The 26,645-nt window shown below is 51.4% G+C and overlaps 1 protein-coding gene across 3 annotated transcripts; it reads left to right on the top strand.

Moving 5' to 3' along the window:
• The first annotated feature begins 806 nt into the window (after nt 1-806).
• On the top strand, nt 807-19,790 carry SUSD3 (sushi domain containing 3). Of its 3 annotated transcripts, none has more exons than XM_036854243.1 (5): nt 807-917; nt 12,842-13,030; nt 14,607-14,754; nt 15,421-15,573; nt 19,137-19,790. In XM_036854243.1, the coding sequence occupies exons 1-5, from the start codon at nt 830-832 to the stop codon at nt 19,330-19,332; spliced, it is 774 nt and encodes a 257-aa protein (XP_036710138.1). In that variant the 5' UTR covers nt 807-829; the 3' UTR covers nt 19,333-19,790. The 3 variants fall into 3 exon arrangements, with proteins under 3 accessions (XP_036710138.1, XP_036710140.1, XP_036710139.1); XM_036854244.1 differs by lacking the exon at nt 807-917 and adding an exon at nt 993-1,163; XM_036854245.1 differs by lacking the exon at nt 15,421-15,573.
• The last annotated feature ends 6,855 nt before the right edge of the window (nt 19,791-26,645 follow it).

Below are 26,645 nucleotides of genomic sequence, written 5' to 3' on the forward strand. Positions count from 1 at the left end.
GCAGACCAAGACAGACCCAGGGAGTCTCCATTACACTAGGTAGTGGAGATCAAGACAGATCCAGGGATCCACCATTGGCCTAGATAGTGTAGACCAAGATAGACATAAGGATCCATCATTAGACTAGGATTGCAAACGAAGACAGACCCAGGAATCCTCCACTTACGTTCCCTCAGCTCTACCGGGCTGGTCACCTGATCAGGAGCTACCCTGAGATGCCCTGGCGGGAGGAGGGGGGGGGTTCGGGGGGGGGTTGGTGGGGGAGGGGGTCGTCTATTGAGTCTGTTGTCTTAGAGCTCCCTCAGTGTTTGCCTGGGCCTGGGCGGGGTGCTGTGCCTGGGCTGGGCGGGGTCCTAGGGAGAGGAAGGGGCGGGCCGCAGCTCTGAGCCTAGCCAGGGGCCCCTTCAGAGGGAGCTGGGTAGGAGGAGCAAGGATACGGCAGGGTCCCCGAGTGTGTGAGCCCAGGGCCAGACCCTGGAGGTCTGAATCCTGCCCCCCACGACTCGGGGGTCCCTCACTGAGGACCTACAATATCGACACTCACCACAGAGGGCCTGACCCACAGTGAGACAGATGGGGTTCACATGTGCTACTCACCGAAAACACCTGGTCTGTGGGGGGCCCTGGTGGTCGGAGGCGCAGGGGCAGAGGTCAACACCTGCGCAAAGCCCTGGAGCGAGACTTCCCGCTCTGCTGGCTTCGCCCCCTCGGGGATTTGGGTTCCTGCGGGGTCGGCCCCGCCCTCAACCCAGGATGGGCGTGACCAGGCGGCCCAGCCCCCGCTGGCCCCTGCGCGGTAGTCCGGCCGAACGCCGCGGAGCGCGCAGGGATGCGCGAGGAGGCCACGACCTTCAGCCGCAGGGCGAGGCCCGGGGGCCGCATGGGGGACGCCACGCCCGCCCCGGGGAACTGCACAGGTGAGGGCCGAGGCCGCAGACCTCGAGCGGGGCTCTGCGCCTATTTCTCAGACGGGGAAGCTGAGGCGCGGGGTGCACAGCCCTGCGCGGGGGCGGTGGGTGCCGCACTGCCGCGGTGAGGCGCACAGTCGGAGGACAAACCTCCCCGACGCTCTCCGTCCGCCCCGGAGGCGCCCCAGCGGAGCCGAAGCCCAGTGGCAAGCGGCCAGAAACCAGGCGGCGGCGTCCAGCTGCCCGCCAACCCAGGTGCGCGCCTTTTCCCAGTGGGGGCCGCCTCAGTGCGGGGGATGTCGGTGTGACGGACGTGGGAAAATCGAAACTGGCCTCATCTAAGGGAGGTGTTCTGGATCCTCAGCTAGCTCCCCAGCCCCACTTCACAGGCGGGGAAACTGAACCTGGGAGAGGGGAGTGACTGCTCAAGGTCCCGCTGCAGCCGAGCCTGGGGTGAGGCTCCCGGGTCTCCGGAAGGAGGAGTGGGCTGGCTGTTATCTTAAATGTTTGATTTCGAGATTGTTCTGTAGGGGGTTCACCTTCCTGCCTTGCTCGGATAGGGGTATTGCAGCTGAAGCCCCGGATTCGAATGTCGGCCTTGCTCCATGAATGCGTCTAAAATCTAACCCTTTTAGAAACAAAGATAAAGCCGGACCTTGAGCCCCAGATGTTCCTGGAGGCTCACTTTAGGGCACACTGCCCGCTCCCCCTTAAGCCTGAGGGTCTCTGCACACCTGTGCCCCAGGCCAGGCGCTGAATTGCACAAGTGGAAGCTGGGCCTGAAAGAGCAGGCTGGCACAGGTCTCACACACACACACACACACACACACACACACACCCCCCTGGATGCAGCCAGTCATGCTTAAAACAGTGACACCTGCCACCTTGGGGGGAATGCTGGCTTCCTCTCAGATGGGGAAACAGGCCCAGGGAAGTAAGTCACAAAGCAGAGGCATGTGGCTTGGTGGTGTGGAAGCTAAGACCTGATACTGCCCCTGGTGTGGTGGGGTCGGTTTATTTTCTTTGACTCCCTCGGGCAGCCTGATGCCCAGTCCTGAATTTGGTGTTTTGCCCCTGTGTGTGAAGAGGACAATGTGTGTGCAAGTTGTGCAGCACTGCCTGGGGAGGTGAGTGTCCACTGTGAGGTGGAGGGACTTGCCCAAGGTCAGCCAAGGACAGGGAAGGGGAGGACCTGACTATATATAAAAGGCTGTTTGCAGAGGACTCTCCTGGGGGAAAGAGGGTCTCAGAATCCAGTTCCTGCCCTCTGGCCTGCCAGGCCTGGCCCCAGCCCTACTTCTGACCTGCTGCTGCTCAGCCTCCTCCCAGATGTGAGCCCTGTGGGTCCCAGCCTGTGAGTCCTTCCCAGGAATTTAGGGTTGGATCCCCACACACACAACGACCTGCGGTGCGTCTCTTTAGCTCTGTGCCTCAGTTTCTCCATGTGCTAAGTGGTGGGCCCTGTATACCTGCCCCAGGCTTGTGGACAGGCCAGGGGGAGCCAGGGAGGGCCCAGTGCACCCATCCTTGCATGGTTCTGCTCCAGGGTAATGCTGTTGTCCTGACTCATCCACTCCTCTGCCCCATGGCCCCAGTCTCTTGGGCTCTGAAATGGGCACCCACCTCTCCTTGTGGGGCAGTGAAGTGATGGGTGCGGGGGTCTTTAGAGACAGTTTGGCACTGTGTAAAACACAGCAATGGGATGGGTGTTTTTCCTGCAATCTGTAAAATGGGCACATTATTCTGCTTTTCCTAGAGGAGATATGAGAGTCCAGACACAGAGTCCTAGGATTCTCCCCTCATCTCCCATGCACGACGACCGGGGAGAGGCAGGTGGGGGAAGGCCGGCTCAGAGCAAGGCCTTAAATCTTTATGGCCTTGCTCTGAATGGCTGACTGGGAGGCCACCCTCCCACTGCTCTTAGGCCCCTGGCCTGCCCCTGGCCCTGTTCCCAGGGCAGCTCCAGCACTCCCTGATGGAGGAGATTGTCCAGGAACACGGCCCTGCCAGAGGAAGACCAGTGGCCAGAGGTGACCCTCCCCCATACCCCTGAAAGGGGACAGCAGGAGGACTGCTGGGTGGGTGAGGATGTGCTCTGTGGACATCCTCTTCGCTTCACTCCTGCAGCCCAGCCACTGGGCCAGCCCTGGGCCCGTTTCATGGAGGAGACCAAAGCCCAGAGGGAGTAGGTGGGAATCTAAATGTGGCCTATGTGCCCCTAAGGCCCAGCTCTGGCCTCCCACCATGGTACAGGCAGAGCTGCTGGATGAACGAGGTTCCCTGGAGCCTCGATGTTCTCCCCTGAGAGATTTGGGGGTGGGGGGGGGAAGTGCGCTCTTCCTGGTTTGGAATTTACCTGGTTATGTTCTGGAGGAGAATATATATTCTGGGTGTGTGAGCTGACCTGCTATCAGGGAAGTGCCTGGGAGACCGGGGTCTGGACCATAGCCAAGGGCCAGGCTTGCAGTAGCTCTGAACCCTGAACCTGCCTCAGGACACACAACCAGGGCATGGGCCTTCTGCATGTGGCTGTCCCCACTGCTGGGGTCTTGGGTGGTCCCACTCTCCATAGAGTACCTCTGTACACGTCAATCTTTAATTTCTCTTTGAGACATTCCTCCTGAGGGTTCCTCTTTCCACTTGGGGAAACTGAGACTCAGAAGCGACTTTCCAGTCCCAGAGGGACCCAGGCCCCTAGTGGGCTGGTCCAGTGGCCTGCTTCCCCCCATCTCCCCACTGTACCTATTGTCCACAGTCACAGCCAGCATAAAAGGTAACTTATTTACCTGGTCTCAGCGGGTGAGGTCAGGGTTTGGGGGCCGTGTCGGCTCCAGAAAGGAGGATGGGAGGGATGGTCCTGTGGTCCAAGGTTCCAGATAAAAGATTAACAACCAAGGATTGTTCTCACCCCCACTGGCCAGGCAGGCTGGGGGAGGCATGGGCTGGGAGGACAGGCTGTCTAGGTCAGGCCATGCACCCCCTGTGTGTTAGGGGGTGGGAGAGAGCATTGCCTGGGGCTGGGGAGTGAGCTGGGAGTGTCGGGCGAACACCTGATGGGCAGGTCTGCCTCTCTACTGTCCAGTGAGTCTATAGGGTTTGCTTTTGGTTTGTATCTTGCTTGCATCAAATCCATTCCCTTTGTTTTTTCTGTTGTTTTTCCTCTCCTTTGAGATTTATTTGTACATAGTAAAAAAGATAGGGTCATGCAGGGTGCAGAGAAAAAATTGCACCAAAGGTTGAGAGGTGCAGGGGTCCAGCCAAAGGAAGGCTGGGGAAGTGTAGCATCCAGTGTCTGAGGGGGGCCGCAAGTGGACAGGGCCAGGCAACAGGGCTGGAAGGAAAGGATAGCTGGGGGGTGTTCCCCTTTGGGGACCAGTCCTAGGAAGGGTATACAGGGGTAACTGGGTGTCTGTGAGGGTTTTCAGCAGGGGATGGAGGAGGTGGGATTTGCCTCTTAGACACCAAGTGTGGGGAGGGACTGTTGGGGGCCCAGCTAGGGGATCCAGGGGTCTCCAGGCTGTGGAGGGTGCAGTGAGGAGTGTGAGCAGAGGCTGGGTTTGCAGTGGTTAGGGGATGTGGTCTCTGGAGCCAGCTGGTGGTTTCATGGAATATCCTTAGAAGATGGGTAGACTGAAGCCCTTGTAGTCCCTTGATGCTGTGCCACCTTCCTGCCCCACCTGGGCTACGTGTCACAAGTCCTGTAGAAAGGTCTGGCGGGAGCCCTGCCAGTGTACACCTGGGGCCTTCAAAAGTCTCTGGGCCTCAGTTTCCTCATCTGGAAAATGGGCCCAGCCTAAAGTGTTTGCTGACCTTCCAGGCCCAGAGAAGGGATGCAGGCCATCCTGTTGGAGTCTGGCGGGTGGCGGGTAGGGGTGGCAGGTGCAGGTATCCTGGGTGCTGTGGACTTGGGGTGGGGGGTAGGATGAGGTATTGAGCCTCCTCCTAGGGGACGTTCCTGAGCTCCCGGGCACAGGTTTAAGGTCTCCACCAGGTGTTCCCACTCCTGTCACCCCGGAGGGCAGGTCACCCTATTTTGCAGGTTGGGAAAATGAGTCTAAGCAAGGCAAAGACCAGGTCCAGGACCTGAGGCTAGAGGTGGTGGAGCAGAGTCAGACTTGGTGGAGAGGGGCTGGGTGGGGTTTGGGTTCCTAGCAGACCAGGCCCACTTGGCTTCTTTGCCTTCTCCTCTGAGCCTGGTTGGGCTCTTGGATTACTGGGGGTTAAGCTCCCTGCCTCCCAGGTAGGGGAAGGTCACTGCAAGGAGGGGGCGGGCCATGGGCAAGGCTCATCCTCCCTCTACCTTCTTTACCAGAGTTATTTCCTCTGACCTTTCATTTTCATTTTTAAAAGAAGAGCCGTCCAAACAATACACTTATGCTAGGAGCAGGGGCTCCCTGCCTCTGATGGGCATGAGACCCCTGTATTGGCTGGCTGGAAATGCAGAGTACGAGGCCTGGGGAGAGAGGCCATGACTGCATTTAAAGCCCTCCATTCCGAGTCTCTCAGAGGCCCCTCCTGCCCCCAGCCACGCAGCGTGCATAGTTATGGGGCAGCGGCATTTTCGTTGGGCCTGTGCTTCAAATTTTCTTGTACCTTTCCCTTAAGTCTTCAGTTTGATGCACACCATGCAGGCATCTGCAGGTCAGGCCTGTTTCCTTTCTGTGGCGTCACCTCTCACCCTCCCACCTTGATGAGGCTCCAGGAGACAGGACAGGCTCTGGGCCTCTTGGGGTGAGGGGTTAGTTCTGTCTTTTAAGATGTGTGACCCCCTTGGGTGGTGAAATAGCCTGCAGTGCTGTGTCACGATGGGCACCCTTAACCATAGCGGAACCGAGCAGCAGCACAGGATGTGGCTGTTGACAGGCGAGCCCTTTCCCTACGACATTGGTGGTTTCCTCGCTGGGGCTGGAGCTGGAGCTGCACGTCATCTCAGTCAGCCCCTGTCCTGCCCTCTGCAGCATTTACAGGTGGGTCAGAGGACCAGATTGGTGACCTGGTCACCCAACTGGTTAAGTGTGGTTTACACCCAGACACGTTTGGCTGCAGAACCAGCCTGCTGCCTCTGTTTCTGGAGCTTTTTCTCCTGTCTGTGACTCTCCATGCCAGGGCCATTAGGTAATGCAGGGTCTGGGCTGTGCTCTGGTTAGGGAGCTGGACAGCCACCCCTCATGGCTTGGCAGGCCAGCTGGGGCATATCAGGCAGTCAGCAGTGATGCTTGAGGCGTTCTCCCCACGTTTAAAATTTTTTCAAACATACCACAGAGTTGAAAGAATTTATAACCACACACCCCCAGCTCTATCCTACCCATAACTTTTCAGTAGGCCTGCTTCATCATATCTCTTGCCATCTCTTTGTCCCTCCCTCAAGGCATCTTACTTTTTTGATAAAGTCCTAGTTGCATCTTTAAAAGATGAATACAGGGACTTCCCTGGTGGCGCAGTGGTTGAGAATCCACCTGCCAATGCAGGGGACACGGGTTCGAGCCCTGGTCTGGGAAGATCCCACATGCCGCGGAGCAACTAGGCCCGTGAGCCACAACTACTGAGCCTGCGCTCTAGAGCCCGTGAGCCACAACTACTGAGCCCACGTGCCGCAACTACGGAAGCCCACGCGCCTACAGCCCGTGCTCCACAACGAGAGAAGCCACTGCAATGAGAAGCCCGCGCACTGCAACGAAGAGTAGCTCCCGCTCTCCGCAACTAGAGAAAGCCCACGCGCTGCAACAAACACCCAACACAGCCAAAAATAAATAAATAAAATAAATAAATTAAAAAAAAAAAGATGAATACAAGTTTATCCCTTCCTTCTTTCATTTGCCAGGCGCTGGTGCAGGTGCTGGGCAGACAAGTGTCCACAAAGCTCTCACCCTTGCTGATCCCCCCACAGGGGCCCTGCTTCTCTGAGGGCCATATGGGGCTCGGGAGAAAGAAGGTGCTCTGCCATGGAAGAATAGAGAAGTGGCAGCTCTAAATTGGGGACTGGGAAGTGTTGGTTGCCCGGTGACCCTGGGGAAGGGGCCACGTGGCTGGCCCGTGGCTGCCCTGCTGTGTCTACCCAGTTCCAAAACCCCAGTCCACTTCCCTGGCTGGAAGAACAGCACATGTCCAAGTCCACGGATCCTGAAAAAGAAAAGAGGTTCTTCCTGGGGGAGTGTTGATCACAGCTTTCAACTGTTAGTTCTTTCATTCATTCAATCATGCATTCATTCATTCCTGCTTTGGCACCTCTGGAAACAAAGCGTGGTGATTAATTAAGGGCCTATACTCTAGAATCAAAATTGGCATCCCTCTGTACTACTGAGTACTGGAGGACCCGAGGCCAGTGAGGGTAATCAGGAAATGTCCGATTGGAGGCTCAGGGTGGGTGCTGTGTCCTCCTTGCCCTACCTCCCTGGGGCTCCCAGCTCAGGCTCCCCACCCCTTCCTGCCTGCAAGCAACTGCCTGTCCTCTGCTACAGGGCAGGACAGCCTCTCAGGTCCTCCCTGCTGTGCCCTCTGCCCCAGGGGTTATGCACCCCTTCCCCCACACCCTCACCAACCTGGTGGGCTGGTCTTTTTGATCTTGACCAAGCTAAGAAGCCAAAAATAATAACTTAGGTTTCAAATCTGCATTTCTTTAATTGAAATAAATATTTCCCCTGAATTTTTCTAACAGCTTTACTGAGGTATAATTCATGTGCCATACAATTCACACATTTAAATTGTACCTTTAAAGTGTACAACGTGATGGCTTTTAGTATATTCACAGATATGTGCAACCATTACCACACTCAATTTTAGGACATTTTCATCACCCCAAAAGGAAGCCCTGCATCCCTTAGACCCTTAGAGGTCACCTCCCAACTCCCCCTCTCCCTGGCCCCAGACAACCACTGATCTGCTTTCTGTCTCTATGGATTTGCCTATTGTAGACATTTCATATGAATGGAATCATACAATATGTGTTTTTTTGGTAACTGGCTTCATTCACTGAGCATAGTGTTTTGAAGGTTCATCCATGTAGCATGTCAGTTCTTCACTCCTTTTTATTTCCAGAAATATTCCATTGTATGGGTGGACCATATCTTATTTATCCATTTATCAGTTGATGGACATTTAGGTGGATTCTACTTTTTGGCTATTATGAATTATGCTGCTGTGAACATTTGTGTACAAGTTTTCATGTAGATGTGTTTTCCTTTCCCTTGGGTATATTGCTAGGAGGGGCACTGCTGCATCATTTGGAAATACTCTGCGAAACTGTTGGAGAAACTGCAAAGCGGCTGCCCCGTTTACGTTCCCAGCTGCAGTGTGTGAGGGCTCCAGTTTCTCCACGTTCTTGGTACACCAGTTATCATCTGTTTTTTTTTTTTTTTTCATGTGTCTTTTTCATGGTGGATGTGAAAAAGTACCTCCCTGTGGATTTAATTTGCATTTCCCTGAAGCTAATGGTGTTGAGCATCTTTTCATGTGCTTATTGGTGGCCATTGGTATATCTTTAGAGAAATGTCTGTTCATATCTTTTGCCCATTTATAAATTGGGTTGTCTTTTTATAATTCAGTATAATAATTTATACATTCTAAATACAGTCCCTTATCAGATAGATGATTTGTAGATATTTTCTCCCACTCTGTAGGTTGTCTTTTCACTTTCTTGATAGTATCCTTTGAAGCACAAATTTTTTCATATTAATGGAGTCCAATTTATCTATTTCTTTTGTTGTTTGTCTTTTGGTATCATTGAGAAACCATTGCCTAATCCAAGGTCGGGAAGATTTACCTCTCTGTTTTCTTCTAAGAGTTTTTTTATAGTTTTATCTGTTATATTGAGGTCTTTGAGTCATTTTAAGTTAATTTTTGTATATGATGTAAGGAGAGCTCCAACTTTCTTCTTTTGCATGTAAGTATTGTTTTCCTGGCACCAATTGTTGAAAAACTATTCTCTTCCCATTCAATTGTCTTGGCACCCTTGTTGAAAATCAGTTGATTGTAAATATGAGTTTATTTCTGGAGTCTAAAGCCTTGCATTGGCCTATACGTCTCTCTTTATGCCAGTGCCGCTCTGTGGTCATCACTGTAGCTTTGTGGTAAAATTTGAAATAAGGAAGTACGAGTCCTCCAACTTTGTTCTTCTTTTTTAAGATTGTTGTTTGGGCTATTCTAGTTCTTTGTGTATTTCCTTATGAACGGTAGGATCAGCTTGTAAATTTCTTCAAAGGTAGCAGCTGGGATCTGATAGGGGTCATGTTGAATCTGTAGATGAGCAGAGGAGCGTTGCCGTCTTAAACCATGTTAAGTCTTCTGACCCATGAGTATGTGATGTATTTCCATTTATTTAGGTCTTCTTTAATTTCTCTCAACAATGATTTGTAGTTTTCAGAGTTTAAGTTTTGAACTTCTTTTGTTAAATTTATTCCTAAGTAATTTATTCTTTTTGATGCTCTTGTAAATGGAATTGTTTTATTAATTGCATTTTTAGTTTGCTCATTGCCACTGTACTGAAATACAATGGATTTTTGTGTGTTGATCTTGTGTCCTGCAAACTCGCTGCACTCATTTATTAGTTCCTGTAGATTTTTAGCAGATTCCTAGGGATTTTCTCGATACAGGATCATGTCATTTAATGGAGAAGTTTTGCTGCTTCCTTTCTGATGTGGATGCTGTTTAATTTTCTTAATTAATTGCTCTGCCCCCTGGTTTGGGGCTATTTCCATATTTTTCTTTTCTAACTTAACCATTTTTTCTGTTGTAATTTTTGTCATGTCTTATGTAAGTGCTGTTTATGTAGGAAAGATGCTCTGTTACATGTATGTTGCAAATACCCACACTCCCTTGTTCTGCTATTAATTAGGAATATTAAGCTCTGCGTCAGTCCTGTCTGTGGGTGCCCTCTCTATCTGTGGGTGTTGAGCAGGTCAGCCACCACTCCAGGCTTGGTTGCTCATGTTAAAATGACGATAATAACAATTCCCTCCCTGCTGTCCTCTGCAGATGATTGAGTGCTGCGTGAGGTCAGGAACTGGGGTCCTTCTTGACCAGATGTTTCTATCGGACCTGCATTGCCATTGTTAGTGTGACACTAATGATGGCCATCTGCAGACAGGGAAGCCCAAATCCTCCCAGATGTGCAGTTTACATGGCAGCCATGGCCCAGCACACTTCCACCCCTACCACCCTCAGCGTGTCATCCAGCCTTGCTCTGCTTCAGTTTCCCCATCTGTAAGATGGAGATGGATGGTCTTCCTCATATGGCTGAAATACGGTGAAGTATCCATTAGGTGCCCAGTGTTGTTTGTGCTGTTCGAATGTCAGCCCCCCCTCCTTGCTAGGTACACAAACCACAAGGACCCCCCAGGCTCACACTCCTCCCCCCAGCATTTCAGCCTGGTGAGGCCCCCCCCCCAGGTTCTTGGTAGGGCAGAGCTAGGGGGAGCTTGGCCAATCTCAGCCAAACGCTGTCCCTCAGTGTCACTGCCCACAGCGAGGGTCAAGGAGCCTTGGCCTCCTGGAGGGCAGAATGCAAGACTGAGGCTGAAGCCTGGCTCTGCCACTGCCCTGTTAACACCCTCACCCTAAGTGGGGTAGGGCCAATGGGGCCATGCAAGGGGTGACTTGACCTCATTGAGCCTCAGTTTCCCCTCTGGACAGGGCTGGTTGTGCACAGACATGTGAAGCACTATCACGGGGTGTGTGAATGCATGTGTGTGGCCCTCCTGAGTGACAGCTACTGCCCTTGGGCAGTTCCGGGTGTCCTCTGTCCCCACAGCCTATGTGAAATGGGGTACCATGCATTCCACAGTGGATCCCCCTCATGGGTGCTTCCAGGTGGATATGGATTTTGGAGGACTCTCCAGCCCACTACAGATGTTCTGGGTATATATTTTGAAAACAGAGCCCACAAAGTTTGCTGGTGAATTGGTTGTGGACTGAGAAAAAGAGTCCAGGTAGGTTCCAAGTTTTGGGGCTGGAGCAAGTAAAGGATGGAGGGCATAGTGGCTAACATCAAAGTTAGAATGGGGCAGGCCAAGTGATGAGCAGGTGGGCCAGTGCAGGAGCTTGGCTGGATGTGGCAGGCCGAGTGGGCTTTAGGACATCTGTTCCTGGTGCCCAGGGGACAGTCCTAGCTGGAGGTATCCCGTGGAGGACAGGGGAAGGGTTGTCTTGGGTTGGTGTGGAATAATGTGGTCCTCAGCCTGGGCAGTGCCAGCCTCTATCTGAATCCCCACCACTGCTCCCACCTAGGCCCTGGATGTGTGGAGGGAGTTGGACACAGACGCTGCCTCTGGTCAGTGTTGCCTCAGCCACAGGCCGGACAATCAGCTCAACCAGTCTCCCTTTTGCCTGAGACTAACTGCTTTATACACTAGTAGTATACAGTGCTCAAAATCTGAAAGTTCCAGAAAAGCAGAAGGAAAAGCCTCTTGCACTCAGGCACCAGGAGGTGTGCTCCAGAACATGCGTAGCAGCTTCATTCCGTATTCATGAACACCGGAAACAACTCACACACCCATCAGCAGGAACAGGGAAGCAAACAAGGGCATCCATACAACGGGACTCTGCTCCACCATAAATACGGACATCTGCCAACACACACAGCACAGCACCTCTCCCATCATTGTGCTAAGCAAGGGAAGCCAGACACAAGGGACACGTGATGTATCTGTCACACGTGTGTGTTGAGAAGGTAGGCCCAGAGCCTCCTTGTGTGGTTCCACATCTCTACCCTACAACATAGGAGCTGTGTGACTTCAGCTGTGTGACTTCAGCTGTGTGACTGAAATGATTAAACCACACTGTACCTCAGTTTGCTTTCCTGTCAAGTGGGGAGGTATTTTGTGGATTGATGAGTTAATGCACGTAAAGCGTTTGGAACAGTGTCCAGCACAGTAAATTCCATGTGCCAGCTGTTGTCATTGTTACAATTTTATAAAAATGCTTGTGATTGCCACTTTATCCAGAGTGCCTCTCTGTGTCCTTATATAAGGACATCATTGTAACACTTTAGGATGGCATTGCTGGCATTCATGTCAGATGTACTTTGATTAACTGTACTGATCCCCACAGCTGGAGATGTGGGTGTAGACACACATCCTGGTATAGAAATCCTGGCAGCAGATACATAACTACTTCCTTTGGCTAAATTCTCAGATGTGTACACAACATAAAGCTCTTAATACACTTTACCAGACTCTGTCCAGAAAGGTTTGGATCTGTGCCCCCACCAGCAAGTCTGAGGGGAGTGGCTCCCAGGCCCTTGCTAACTTCACACATGGTTTTTTTTTTTTCCTTTTTGCCAAGTGGAGGAGTGAAAGATTAGCTCTCATTTGAAATAGTGTTTCTTCAGTTACTATGAGGGCAAGCATTTTCTCATGTCTGTTGGCTACTTGTAGCTCGTGATTTGCTTGTTCACACACCAGTCCATTCTGCTTTACTTGGATGTTCAGCTTTTATTGACGTATAAGATCTCTTTATAAATTAAGGGTGTTGAACCTTTGTGCTATGTTTTCCAAATACCTTTTCCTAATTTTTTCATCTGAGTTTGTTTGTTTTTCAGTTATTAGGGAGTAACAAAAGTTTTTGTTTTTTACTTTTAATGAAATCACATCTGTTGATCTCTCTCCGTCCTTTCTTCCCCCCTTGATTCTGCCTTTTGAGCTACACTTGGGTAATAATTGTCCTTTTGCTTTTATTGTCTTTAGATGTGTGTTTCTTTTATCAACACCATGGTCTTCAGAGCATCTAGATTTCACTTAATGTAGGGATTAGCTCCACTTTTGTTCCCAAGCCACTAGTCACACGGACGCCACTTCCAATTGTCTGGGTGGCTGTGTGAACTTCTCCAGAGCATCGTGTGGTCATTGGGTCAATGACGCCTGTCCCAGGTGAGGGCTCCTGCGAAGCCCCTGCCCTCCAGGGTGAGGTCCTCACTCTGTCTCTCCTCTCTTCTCTCCTAGGCATGTGTGTGCAAGTGCAGCCACCCCTGCAGGGCACCTTCCAAGTACTTCGTGGGGACGGCACTTCTGTGGGGACTGTCATCGTGTTCCACTGCCCCTCGGGCCACCAGATGGTGGGGTCTGGCCTCCTCACCTGTGTCTGGAAGGGGAACATTGCTGAGTGGTCTTCAGAGACCCCCATGTGCAAGAGTGAGCCCCATTCCCTGTGAGCTGCACCCAGCTCAGCAGCGACCCCTGGTGGGGGGTTGCTGATTTTGTCACATGGATGGTGTGGGTGTCCACAGAGAAAGTTCCATGGGCGTCTGTGTAGGGTCCTGTTCCCAGTGCTGGTGGTCCCTTGGGGCTCCATGTCAGCGGTGTAGACTCAAGTCCTAGCAGCTGCTCCAAATTCTAGCTCTGCCACTGACTTGGCCTGTCATCTCCAAGAGGTTACTTGTGCTGTCTGAGCTAGTACTTCATCTGTTAAGCAGAAAACTATGTTCTTTCATACACACATGCAGCAAACATTAATAGGATGTTTCATGTGCCAAGAATTCTAGAACTGGGAATAGGATTTCTTGGCCATGGGGCCCCAATCTGGGGGAGGAGATGGTTTTCTAGTTGTATTTGTTATACAGGGTGTTAAAGGATAATACCCAGCACAGCATTTTCCAAAGTGAGGATACATATATTGTGTTAATGTGTATTGTACATTGAAAAGGGCTTTATAGTCAATATAATTTGGAAAAGCCTAGGTTAATAGGCTGCAGGACTTCTCAGAGCCTTTGAAATACTCATGTGGTGGTTGAATCTCTGAGAAGGAGAGTATCTGTTAGGATTAGACTCCAAGAGATGGAAAACCCAAGATAATGGGGGTTACCAAAATAATGGGGGCTATGAGAGCTTTTTCTTGCCCATGGCCCTCAAGATGGGCAGTCCTAGGCTTGTACAGCACCCCATGGTGGGGACTCAGGTCCTTTCCACGTTATGGATCTGTTAGGCATGACCTCAACTGCATGATCTAGGCAGTTGTTACAGGATTAGTTGCATGGCAAGGAAGGCTCTTAGAAGTTGTCCCACACCCCTCCCCCCTGTTCACCACTGGCCAGAATATGGTCATGTGACCACATGTAGCTGCAGGGGAAGCTGTGAGATGTAGTCTTCAGTCTGGACGGCCAGTGTCCAGCTAGGGCTGGGGGACTAGGGACTGGGGAGCGTAATCAGTGTCCACTACAGGGGAGAGTATGCGGTGTTGTTCAAATTAGGATCCTGGGCCTTGATTCCCAGGAACATCATTTAGAACCTGATAGAAGTAATTCTTGGCACATAGCTAGTTCTTGGTCACACAGCTGATAATGTGCCAAAGGCCCTTTGACCCCAAACACTGGCATTTTTCTTGCTTTTGCACCTTCCTGGAAAGTGACCCGAGAAAGCACATAGGCCCCCATAGGGTTTTGCCCACTTGAGGCATTGTGAAAATAGACTGTGTGTTGTCTGCTGTCCTCTGGTCTCAGGGGCCCAGTCTGCAGTGGGTGGGAGCCAAAGGGACTATCACTGAACTCCCTGTCAGAGCTTCCCCCAGTGTGCCACCAAAAACTCCTACACACCCTCCAAAACCCTGCTCAAACACCCCCTTCTTGGGGGGCAATCTTGCCTGATAGCCCCACTCCCTACAACAATTTGCACAGACCTTCACCTCAGCTGCCAGCGCCTCCCTGCCTCCCCCATGGAACGGGGCTCCCTGAGGGCAGGCTTGGCCCAAGAGCTGGTCTTGTCTCACTCGCAGCTGTGCCTCCCTATGAAACCTTTGGCTTCAAGGTGGCCGTGATCTCCTCCATCGTCAGCTGTGCCATCATCATGCTCATGTCCATGGCCTTCCTCACCTGCTGCCTCATGAAGTGTGTGAAGAGGAGTGAGCAGCGGCGATCCAACAGGTACAGTGACCTGGCACTGCCGCGGGGCACCTGCAAGTCACTCCGAGACTCCTGGGTGTGTCAGGGAGCGGGGCTGCTGGGATCTTGGCATCTTGCTGTTCACAGAGCATTGAGGCCGTGGAGGGCACGTGGCTCGCTCGCTTGGTCTTCCATAAGACAGGTGACAGGTACACAGGGAATTGTCTCATTCTGCAGACTGTGCACACACGCAGTATATGCTCTGCTCTGTGTGGACGTGAAGGGCTGACTACATGACGGTTAACTAGGGCCTGCAGGTGGAGTCTGGCCCACCTCTACTTTTCTTCACGGAAACCTATCCTTTTTTTCTTTTTGCTATTTTTAAAATTGTGGTAAAATATTTACAGTATAAAAGTTACCATTTTAACCATCTTGAAGTGCACAATTCAGAATCATTAGTTACATTCACAGTGTTGTGCCGCCATCAGCTTGATTCATCTCAAGAACTTTCCACTGCCTGTCTTTGTAAGTATAGTCTTCCTGACATTTACTCATCATCCATGACTGCTTTCTACCTACAGCAGCAGAGCTGAGTAATTGCTCAGGAACTGTATGGCCCTAAAATACTCACTATCGGCCTTGCAGAGGCTTGCAGGCGGTGTCCTGGACACACATGCACCTGAATGTCCTTTCCCCATCTCTCTCCAGGGCAGCCCAGCTGTGGTTCCAGCTGAGAGGCGAGGACTTAGAGACAGTACAGGCCGCCTCCCTCGGCCTCAAGGGCCTCAACAACAAACGCAACATCAGTGGCGAGGCCAGGATCCAGCCCATCCAGGCTCATGACAACCACAGCTTCACCACGTGGGCATGGGCAGAGCAACGGGGCGGTGGGGCAGTGGTGAGGGCAGGGGGGCCCCAGCATGCTGCGAGCCCAGGCTCACCAGGGCCTCAACTCCCATCCCTAAGACAGGGGCTGATGGTCCTTCTAGTATCCGTGTCAGACCCTGCACCCTAGTGCCTAAAGCTGCGCTCCACCCCGTGTCTTTATCTTGTCACCCCTTGTCTAGAGAAGGAGGCTTCTGGGCACAAGTATTTCCCTTCACCAGGACCCATGGTGCCCTGTCAACTTGCTCTCTCCTCCCATCTCCCTCCCTGCTCCTCTGTCTCTCAGTTTCTGTCTCTTCTTGTCTCTCTTTAGAAACGCACACACACACTTTTTATGAACCAATACAAGGACATTTCTTACATACTTTTTTTTGACTCAAGGAGTCTAATCTTGGCTGAACACGGACTGCAGATAGAACATCTCCCAGGGTTGCTACTAGCTTTGAGTGAGCACCCTCTGACCCCAGGATCACAGGGCTGTCCGGTTTCTGGGCTCCTTAAATGGGGCAGGATATTTGTCTTTGGCAGCATTGCCTTTTGCGGACTCTAGGCCAGTGGCCTCCTACAGACACCGTGCTCTGGACTGTCTTGACGTTCCCTCATGACTGCACTCAGGCAGCGTTGCTCATGTGGGTGCCCCATGGGCGGTGCTGGTGTGAATCACAGATATGGGTCAGGCTGTCCCCCTGCAGGCACGAGGACTGGGCGCTCTTGGCTGAAATGAGTCCGCTGTCAAGCGATGAAGAAGGGACTCTGCTAAGGGTCACTCTGCTGCCCCCATGATGTCTGACCTGTGGCCTTAGCATCCAGGGATGCTCCAGCCAGAATCAGTTTTGGCCCTGGGGGTTACAGAATAATGATTTTAATTCTGTTGCGATTCTGTTATTCCCTCTATGAGGAATGAAAATGAGTTCTGTTTTTTCCTTCCTTTCCTTCTCATTTTGTTTTGTTGTTTTTGTATCACTCTGAACTCATAGGTATTCTTTTCTCAAACTTTATTATGGGGAAATTTCACGAATACACAGAAGCAGAGAGAATAGTGTAACGGGTCTCTTGTCCCCGTCTGCTATCCTCAGGGGTCACCGTTCCCCTGCATCCTCTGGTCCCATGCTTCCTATGGGCTCCAGTTCTTTCTTGGTTGGAGCCCTGTTGTGCTGCGTCCTGATCGTGCCTTTTATTCTCCAAGTGCCTCCTCTCTGCACAGACGTTCTGGCCCATTTAGTGCTTTCTCTGCCCTGCCCTGGCGTCGCAGAGGCAGTCTGCTCATTTCCTCAGCCTGTCCCCACAGGAACCTCCCAGGGAACCAAGTGCTTGCCCCCCAGCCTGACGCCTTGCTGTGTGACAACTGCTCATGCCTCGTTTTCCTCCCTTGTACAGTGAGGATTATGGCAGGGCTCACCTCCCGGCCCTGTTGAGGTGATATAAGTCAATGGCCTTGACTGGGCCCAGAGTACAGATTCAGTGAGTGCCAGCCGTTGTTGTTAATTCTGCTCTTGATCCTGGTGTGCACGTGAGGAAACTGAGGTGCTGGAGGTGGTGGCCTGTGCAGGCGTGGCGAAGGTCTGTCTGGTCCCATGTCCACACTCAACGCACCAGGCCTGGCTGACTCCTGGAGTGGCGAGGCCTGTGGGAAGGACTGGTTTCCTACCTCCTTCCCTTGAGCTTTTGATACACATTAGGCCTACGTCATGATGGCCATGGCAGAAATGCCGCCTTGCACCCTTTCCACCTGACTTGGCATGTCATTGTGTTGCCATGGTGGTCTGAGGCCCCTGGAGCTATGCTCCAGATACTTCAACTGCTGTGCTCAGGTTTGGGTAAATGCTTGTGCTTAGAGCTGTTTTTCTTTTTTGAGATGACATTTTGGGGCAATCCTAGGAACAGACTGTTTAGGCCAAGTAGTCCGAATATTTTTATTACCAAATTCTTTCTCCAGGAACCTGGCACTAGTTGAGCCATTTTTACACCTGTACTGTCACTGAGTGTTAATGATTTGTTTTCCATCACTTACTTAGCAGGGGTGAGTTACATAGGTGGTTTTCATCAGCATTTCTTTAACATTGAGAAAGAGTGTTTTCTCTATACCTTTGCTTAGCAGTTGCATTGCTGGTTTTAGTCACTTTCACTTTGCTCTGCTGAATTGCCTGCTGATGTTTTTTTCTCATAAATACTGGAAGCTCTGTGTACATTATGGAAGAGACCCTTACCTGTCAGTTGGCTGCAAGCACTTTCCTTTTTGTTTCAGTTATGTTGGGGTTGTCTTGCTAGTGCACATCCTTTTCATATAGTCATGTTTCCTTGGCAGGTTTCGAATTTTCTCCATTGCCCCCTGCCCTGTGGCACCCTCTCCCCATTATAGACCTGTGACACACTGTATTGTGTCTCAATTGGGAAACCCAAGTGGAATAGGGGAAGGAATTGCTGCCTCTCAGGATGTGCCATCCTAGGCAAGGCCCAGATACCCCAGTTCTCCCACTGATTGGTGGTGAAATCGTCTTTAGTAAGGTGAGGTTTGCCCCTTGACCTTACTTTTATTTTATAAACGCTTCCCAGCACTCACATTATGCCAGGCACTGTTCTTAGCTTTTCCAAATATTACCTGTTCTAACCATAGGAGTGGGCACTATTTTTATCCCATTTTAAGAAACTTGTCTAGAATCACATAACTACTAAGCATGAAGCCAGGTTTGAACTCAGGCTGTGTGGCTCCAAAGTCCATGGACTTGCTCACTAAGCTGACTTTCCTCTCCGCTAATTAATTGAATCATTCACGTATTCATTGAACCAACAGATAATTTAATTCCTACTACTGCCTAGAGCTTTTCTGAGAACTAGGTGTGGGTGACAACATAGATCTGGAAAAGCTTCCTGGAAGAAGTGATGCCCGAGGTGAACAGATTAGGAGAGCCTATACTGGGGGGGAAGGAGAGAGACAGCATCTTAAAGGGAGGAAGCAGCCAGGCAGCCTCAGGAAGCAAAGTCCAGTGTAAGCGGGAGATGGGAGCAGGGCCAGGTGGACAAGGATGGGGCCAGGGTTTGCTCAGCCTGGAGAATGGGTGGGTTTGTGGCTTGGGGGCTAGGGGAGGCCCCTAGGGAACTGAAGATATGGAAGGTGGGAGATCTGGTCCCAGACTCAGAGGAGAGCCTGGCAATTGCGAGGGTGTCCTCCAGAATGTTCCTGGGGCCCCAGTGTCCCTTCTCTGCCTAGGGCATCCTGGTGCACATAGCTTATACACACTCTGAATAAGCTCCCTTCCTCTACAAAGCCCCAGGAAGCCCCTTCCCACCCTTGGAAGGTGGGTGTGATGCTCCTTGAGTCATCCCCCTTGTATGAGTGAGGGGCCTGAGGCCCAGGGAGGGGCACCGATGGAGGGGCCTCCTTGGGTGCAAGGCCAAAAGAAATGGGGGCCCTCACCTAGGGGCAGCAGTCTATCCCAGGCCTGCTGACGACCAGGGCCTGGGTACCCAGCATGGTGGCAGAGTTGGGGTTAAATGGGGCCCCCGCTCTGCCCCCAGGCTCACACCTCCTCTTCCTGCAGAGACCTTGATGAGGGGACCAGAGAGCTGGCCAGCATGGCCCGAGGCATTGACAAGGACCCCTGGACCCCCAGCGGCCCCACCAGCTCATCCCGTGCCCAGGTGATGGTGCATACAGCGAACCCGGGGCAGATGCTGCCTGCCTCCAGGCCAACTGTGGGAATGCTCAGACAGCCTGCAGCCTATGTCCCGGGGTGACTAAGGCGGAGGCCAGAGGCCACAATGGGAGGGCCAGGCTGACCCCACCAGCCGGTCACTGCATCTCAACATGTGTCCAGCTCAAGACTGGTCAGTGAAGTCAGCTTCCGGGTTTAGGGATCCCTCGGGGCACTGAGCTGGGGACCCTCTTTGGGGGGTGTCCTGTCCCAGGGGGCCCCGGCAGTGTAGTGGTTTTTACAGACAGCCTTCCTTGAAACCACCGCTGAGGTTCACAGAACCAGCTGCAGCCTGCCTGTAGTCAGGCTCCTTTGAAGCTACTGCGGGACATTTTAAGCACGTCTAGTTTTGCATAGCAGAATGGGAAGATGGCAGCAGGTTCCTCAACAATTACAGCTGGCTGCCTTGTATCTGTAAGCAGGGACCCAGCTGGGGTGCTGCATCTATTATCTGTAACGTTGTGGTAAGGGGTATGAAATAAACAATTCTTTGAAAAACAACAAAGGTAAAAATCACTGTCTCAATTTTCAATCCCTGCGTAACAAAAACCTCAAGTGCGGTAGCACAAAACTATAGTTCCTTCTTATTACAGCTCGGGGTTCCAGGTTTGCCGGGCTCTATTGGGCAGTGCTCACTGGGGCCTCTCCCATGTGGTTGTGGGCAGCTGGTGGCACGCACTGGGTCATATCAAAGGCTGGCTGGGTTGCTCACAGGTGTCAGCAGAGACCTCATGGGGTGGTGGCCGCCTCAAGTGGTCTGGGCCTCCTCACATCATGGCATTCCACAGTGAGAGTCCTGAGTGCAAATCTTACCTGTCAGGGCCTCAGAAGTCACCCTGGGTCACTGCCGCTGCATTCCATTGAACGAGGGGAGGCAGCTGGACTCCACTCCTCTCCTGGGCCAGTTGAAATCTGACTTCCAGCCTTCTGAGATTTGGGGTGTGATCTCTCTTGCCATTGAGGAACCTCATTGATGTTTGCCCTCTGAACTTTCCTGCTTCCTGGAGGCCCTGCAGCCACGTTGGGCCCATGAGGAGTGGAGCCTGACAAAGAAGAGCTGGTGGTCCTCAAGGAGCCTGTGCTACCCTGAAGCCACGTTTGTCATGGTTTCCATCACTAACAAATACATCTTGATACAGGCTACACAGGGCAGTCCATCTGTCCTCTGATTCACTTGGGAAGCCCCCAGCAGGGGGCACTTGGGTGGTTTCACATTTTCAGCTGCCACATTGGTGCCAACATCCTTTCTGTTCTGGGATACTTTTCCATCAGGTGGGTTCCAGAGTGGAACTGTGAGGCCAGAGGGAGTGTGTGGTGCTCCAGTGGTGGGGAGGTCACGTGTGGGGACACTGGGTGGGTAAGCTCAGACCCAGCCCTCAACCAGACAGTGCAGCATTCACGCTGTGGGGTCCCTGGTAGACTCAGGCCCTCTCCAGCTTTTCTGGGAGTGGCCCTCAACTATATGCCTGCAAGGGGCCTGTGGGCTCAACTTTCTGGGGCCAGGCAGGGGTGGAAGGTCCACCCCCCCACCCCGATCCTGCAGGGTGTGATGTCGATGCGTGTGGATACTGTCAGAAACCGCTAGGCTCCTTACGGGGCTTCAGCAACACTGGGCAAGGCTCTGAGTTCCTGTCATAAGTGCTAACTCCACCAGGCCCTCTCCATGCCCTTATCAGAATGAGGTGATGGGAGGCTTGCCATCAGGGTTTGGGGGTGCCTTCAACAGGAGGTGGGTGTTTTGTCCCAGGTACCTGACCTTGGGCTACTGGAGCAGAGGACAGGAGGATTGGGGTGAAGTGGTGCAAAGAGGATGGCCCCATCCTGCTCCAGCTCCCAATAGCTGAGAGTTACAGGGATAGGCGTCCAGATGGCCACAGGGTGCTACAGGGGCAGGAAGGAAGGGACATGGTGCCCAGCTGGAAAGGGTGCAGGCTGGACATCAGAGCCATTGCTCAGGAGAGCTGTGGGGCATGAGGCCTCTGTGGTGCAGCATGCTGGGCCCTGACCCCATCTACCATGGCCAGGAGTCTCAGCTGGATTGGGAGACATGCCTGCCAAGGAGCAGGAAGAGAGCTACGTTCTCTCACAGGCATTTTAGAGCAGAGGGACTTCACTCAGCACCAGAGGAGAAGGGGGAGGGGGAGCCAGCCCCAAATCTCCCCTAAAACCAATTCCAGCTTGTACTAGGAAGAGAGAGGAGTGAACACATTTTCTTGCTGTTTCTCGAAATGCCAAGCTTTCCCCCACTGATGGGCCTTAGCACCTGCTGTGCCCCCTCCCTTGCAGGCCACATGGCTCACTCCCACACTTGCCTTCTTAGCTCAAGAAACATTAACCACTGTTATATCTTTCAGGATAGGCGAGACTGTGCTGCTGAAACAAACAACTCCTGTCTCAGTCAGCTCAGGCAGCTGTAACAAATACCACAGGCTGGGCAATGTAAACAATAGAGATTTATATCACACAGTTCTGGAGGCTGGAAGTCCTAGATCAAAGTGCTGACTGATTTGTTTTCTGGTGAGGGCTCTCTTACTGGCTTGCAGATGGCCACCTTCTTGCTATGTCCTCACGTGGTCTTGGAGCGTGTACAGAGAGAGGAAGAGGGAAAGAGTGCTCTCTGGTGTCTCTTCTTTGGAGGACACTAATCCTATGGAATCAGAACCCCACCCTTAGGACCTCATTTCACTCTATAACTACCTCCTTAAATGCCCATCTCTGAGTATAGCCACACTGGAAGTTAGGGCTTCTTCAATATATGGATTGGGGGGAACACTCAGTCCATAACAACCCCCTAAGTCTCAGGGGCTCAAACAACGTCATTTATTCCTTGTTCACATTGCGTGTCCAGTTCAATCAGCAGGGGCTCTGCTCAGTGGAGTCGTAGGGCCTCACCTGGTGGAGCAGCCCCTTTCCAACTTGCACCTCCACAGTCTCCAGGAAGGGGAAGGGATGCTGGAGCCTCTTCGACCAGCAATGCAATCCTCTGGCCTGGAGGGGACACACCTCACTTCTGTGCAAGACACATCAACCAGACTGACCTCAGGGGCCAGGAGAGTGACTCTCCTGGGTGTGCAGAAGGAGAGGGAACAGGTAGGTGAGAACAACACCAGGACTACCATATCATCCTGCATCAGCTCTTTCACATACAGTGCTGGCGAGTCCCATGGTTTTCAATTGCTATTACAGCTAATTTATCAGAGAAATACCAGTCAGACCTAAATACTGGAACAGCACCATTCTTGTCCCCAGAAGGAGCTGTGCAGAATCAGGCTAAGATGTCACAAGGGAGACTTCATTACCCAGCAGTTGGGGCACAGCATTTGGGAAAAAATTGTACCTCATGTGTCATTTCCTCAACACTTTGGTTACCTATGTGTCCCATTTATCCACTGCTGGACAGTGAGTCATCCCAACACTCAGTGGCTTTAAACCGTGGCCACCATGTTGTCATCTCTCCTGGTTCTGTGGGTTCTTGCTGGCCTGCCTCCCCCACAGCTGCAGTTAGCAGAGTCCAGGGCTGGAATCCTCTAGAGGCGACCACTCACACAGCTAATAGTTGAAACTAGTTGTCTGGGACCTCAGCTGGGGCTCTAGGTGGAAACACCACATGTAGCCTGAGTATTCTTCAGGCGTGGTGGCTGGGATTCAAGGGTAAGCATCCCAGAAACAGGAAGTAGGGGCTGTTGGTTTCCTATGGCCTGGGCCCAGACTATTGCCATGCAGTCCAAGATTTAGATATGCTCACACTTCTTGAACTCAGTGTGCCAGAGAAGAACTCTCCATTCTACCTCTCTCCCTCGCCTTCCCCAGGCCCAAAACCCCAGCCCCACTTTCTCTCAGACCCCATAACCAATCCTGCAGCAGTCCTTTTGGTTCAGCCTCAAAATTCAACCAGAACACACCCCATCTCCTACCTGCACAACCACCACTCTGGTTCCAGCCTCCTCCTCCTCTCACCTGGACCATTACAGTAGCCTCCTCCTGGTTGCCCCTTGGTCTCCCTTCCTCCATTCAAGCCCCATCCTCCTGGCCCCAGAGCCAGTTCCCATACAGCTACCAGAGGGTTACTTTTATTTTTTTTAATTGTGGTAAAAAATACATAACATAAAATTTACTATCTTAACCGTTTTTAAGTGTAAAGTTCAGTGGCATTAAGCACATTCACGTTGTTGTGCTACTATCACCACCATCCATACCCAGAACTTTTTCATCTTCCCAAACAGAAACTCTGTTCCCATTAAACACTAACTCCTCCACCCCTCCCTCAACCCCTGGCACCCACCGTTTGACTACTCTAGGGGCACCATATAAGTGGAATCACACATTATTTGTCCTTTTGTGACTAGCTTATTTTGAGGTAGGAGGTAGACTGCCCCTGGGCTGAGCAGCTGGGGTTTGTCAAGTGGAGTAAATTGGAGCTTTGTTTTCCTTGACACTCCAAGGACAAAGTTAATGGCAGGAGCTGGGCTCTGCTGAGCAAAGAGATAAGATAACCACATCTATCACTCCTGAGGGCAAGGAAACCTCCCCAACTGCACTTGCACAGGAAGGCTCCTTGGGGGTTAAAAAGGGAGGGGGCGTTATCCAATAATAGGTGCTGTCAAACCTCCCTTTAGCCTTTGCGCTGGAATCCATCTTGGCAAAAAGATGTGCATGCATATCGGGAAGGGCCCTAAGACAGGTCAGATGTGGTAAAAGAAGCGAGATAATTGGCCAGAGGAGAACAAAGACCCAGAAGAACTGCCCCCATATAAATGATTTAACCACCTCTTTACTTTGCTCCTCCTCATTAGGGGGGATGCCCACCCCCTTTCTCTCCAGGTGTGTATTTCTGCTTTGCTTCTGTCTAAATAAACTGCTTCTCTGTGTCTATCCCACATGTTGTGCTGTGTCTCTAATCATAAACTTTGTACCTGTTTTTGCAGTTTTTGCCTCCTTGAAACATTCTTGCTTTCAAACAGGGGCAAGAGCCAGGGCAACTTTGCTTCTAGCCTCTAGCCCCTGGTGGACTGGTGGCTGGGATTCTTGTTTTCATCCAGGCTACTCAGGTTCAATTCCTGGGCAGGGAAATAAGATCCTGTTTCAAGACCACTCACTGCTGTCTCTCTGAGAACAATTTCACTCAGTCTTTTGTGTTCTGAGTGAAACCAAGAAGTACCCTGTGGGGCTCCTGGGTACAGAAGCCTTTTTGTCCCCCATTTCTTGTAGGCAAGACCCCAGCCTCCATTACCTTTCCTGAGTTCCAAAGGGCAGATTCAAACAGTTGTTAATCAAAGAAGGAGCAGCCAAGAAACCACCTGAGGCAAGATTAGACCAGAGAAGCCCATCAAGATTAAGGAGAGCTACCACCTGAGATGAGATTAAGGTAGTGCAAGCCCTGCACACACCCAAATCTTGTCCAGCAACCCCACCCTTGAACTATTGCTATAAAACCCTTCATCAAATTCTCCCAGGTTGGGACACATAGTTTTTTGAGGCGGGAGCCCCTTTGTCCCCCTTTGCCTGGCAAAGCAATAAAGTTATTCTTTTCCATTTCACCCAAAACTCTGTCTCCGAGATTCGATTCAGCACTGGTGCAGAGAGGCCAAGCTTTCGGCATCATGAGCATCCAATTTCCAACGTGGTAGGAGGTTTCCCCACACATTCAACAAGCAATTCTCCAGACACTGAAACAAGAGGGAAGGGGGCAGGGCACAACCTTTGAAAGAATGACATAGCTCGAGGACATGACATAAACTGAATAGAACCAAATGGGTCCAAGATGGTGGATAAGTCGACTTCCACTAGACCTTGAGCCTCAGTATATGCTCACTGTAACACATCAGCAAGCTAAATAACACATCCACAGGTGCCATGACAGTTCCAAGATCGACCATAAGGATCAAAAAGTGGGCAGTGGCCCAATTCCTGGAAATCCCTGCCCCTTCCTGAAATAGCTGGAATAGTCCTCCCACTCATTAGCCTATGAAATTACCCACCCCTATAAAAACTGACAACCCCATACCCTGGTGCCTTTCTCACCTTCTGAGATGGCCCACACTCTGTGGAGTATGTTTCTCTCTAAATAAATCTACTTCTTACCTAACACTTTGTCTCTCACTGAATTTTTTCTGCGATGAGACATCAAGAACCTGAGCTTCATTAAGTCCTGAAACCAGGTGTGTGATCTTGGTTGGAAGACCGAGGGTTTTGGCCAGGTTCGACTCCCAGCCACATGGGTTCAAGTCCCAATCTGAGGTGCACGGTTTCAACACCAGCTGGGTTTTCTACAATTCAACTCAATTCTGACATTATCTACCCAGAGATAGCATCAGATTCCACAGGTTAAGGGCTGTACCACAAGACTGCCCCCCACCCTTAAGATGCCAATCACAAATCCTGGCTGTCACCTGTGCTTCTGACCAATTGGCTATAGTTCAGAGGTTCCAATGACCTCCTCCTTGGGTTCACTTAATTTGCTAGAGTAACAGAACTCAGAGAAACATTTTACTTACTAGTTTACCAGTTTACCAGTTTATTATAAAAGGACATAACTCAGGAACAGTCAGTTGGAAAAGATGCATGGGGCAAGGTATGAGGAAAGTGGTGTGGAGCTTCCGTCCCCTCTCTGGGTGCACTACTCTTCCCACACCTCCATGAGTTCACCAACATGCAAGCTCTAAACCGCAACCTTTTGGGGTTTTTAGGAGGCTTCATTACATAGGCAAGATTGATTAAATCATTGGCCATTGGTTATTGATTCTACCTCTAGCCCCTCTGCCAGCCCAGGTAAGGGGGTGGGACTGAAAGTTCCAACCCTCTAATCACAGTATTAGTTCCCCTGGCAATCAACCTTCATCCTCAGGTGACCTAGGGACTTTCCAAAAGTTACCTCATTAACATAACAAAAGACACCTTTTTCTCTCTTACTGAAACCAAGCAGGACCCTGTGGGGCTCCTGGGCACAAAAGTCCTTCTGTGCCCCCAACTTCTTGCTTACAGGAAATAGGCTTCATTCAGCCTCCATGACCTTCCCTGAGTTCCAAAGGGCACGTTCAAACAGTTGCTAATCAGGGAAAGGAGAGGATGTGGAGACAAGGGAGGAACAGTCAAGAAACAGTGGTCCTGGTTCCCCTCTAGGGATATACATAGCAATATCTTTGAGCTGCTTTACAGGTACTGAAACCCCCATCACATGGGAGAAGTTAACTGTATGCTGCCCACAAGCAGGTAGACCCGAGGCCGGTTAGAACCAGAAGGTTGATGACGCTGACTCCCAACTGCCTCACCACCAACCAATCAGAAGAATGTCCACAAGATGATCACGCTTTCCTCTTTGAACCATTACTATAAAACTCACTATCTCCTCCAGGTTGG

Source organism: Balaenoptera musculus, chromosome 6, assembly GCF_009873245.2.
Source record: "Balaenoptera musculus isolate JJ_BM4_2016_0621 chromosome 6, mBalMus1.pri.v3, whole genome shotgun sequence".
In the NCBI taxonomy this organism is placed as follows: Eukaryota; Metazoa; Chordata; class Mammalia; order Artiodactyla; family Balaenopteridae; genus Balaenoptera; species Balaenoptera musculus.

What these genes read in the sequence shown, in the direction of transcription:
- SUSD3 (XM_036854243.1), top strand. Translation starts at nt 830, where the DNA reads ATGCGCGAGGAGGCCACGACCTTCAGCCGCAGGGCGAGGCCCGGGGGC. An exon ending in GAGCAGCGGCGATCCAACAG is followed by an intron (nt 14,755 to 15,420) that starts GTACAGTGACCT and finishes ATCTCTCTCCAG; the next exon opens with GGCAGCCCAGCTGTGGTTCC. An exon ending in GACAACCACAGCTTCACCAC is followed by an intron (nt 15,574 to 19,136) that starts GTGGGCATGGGC and finishes CTCTTCCTGCAG; the next exon opens with AGACCTTGATGAGGGGACCA.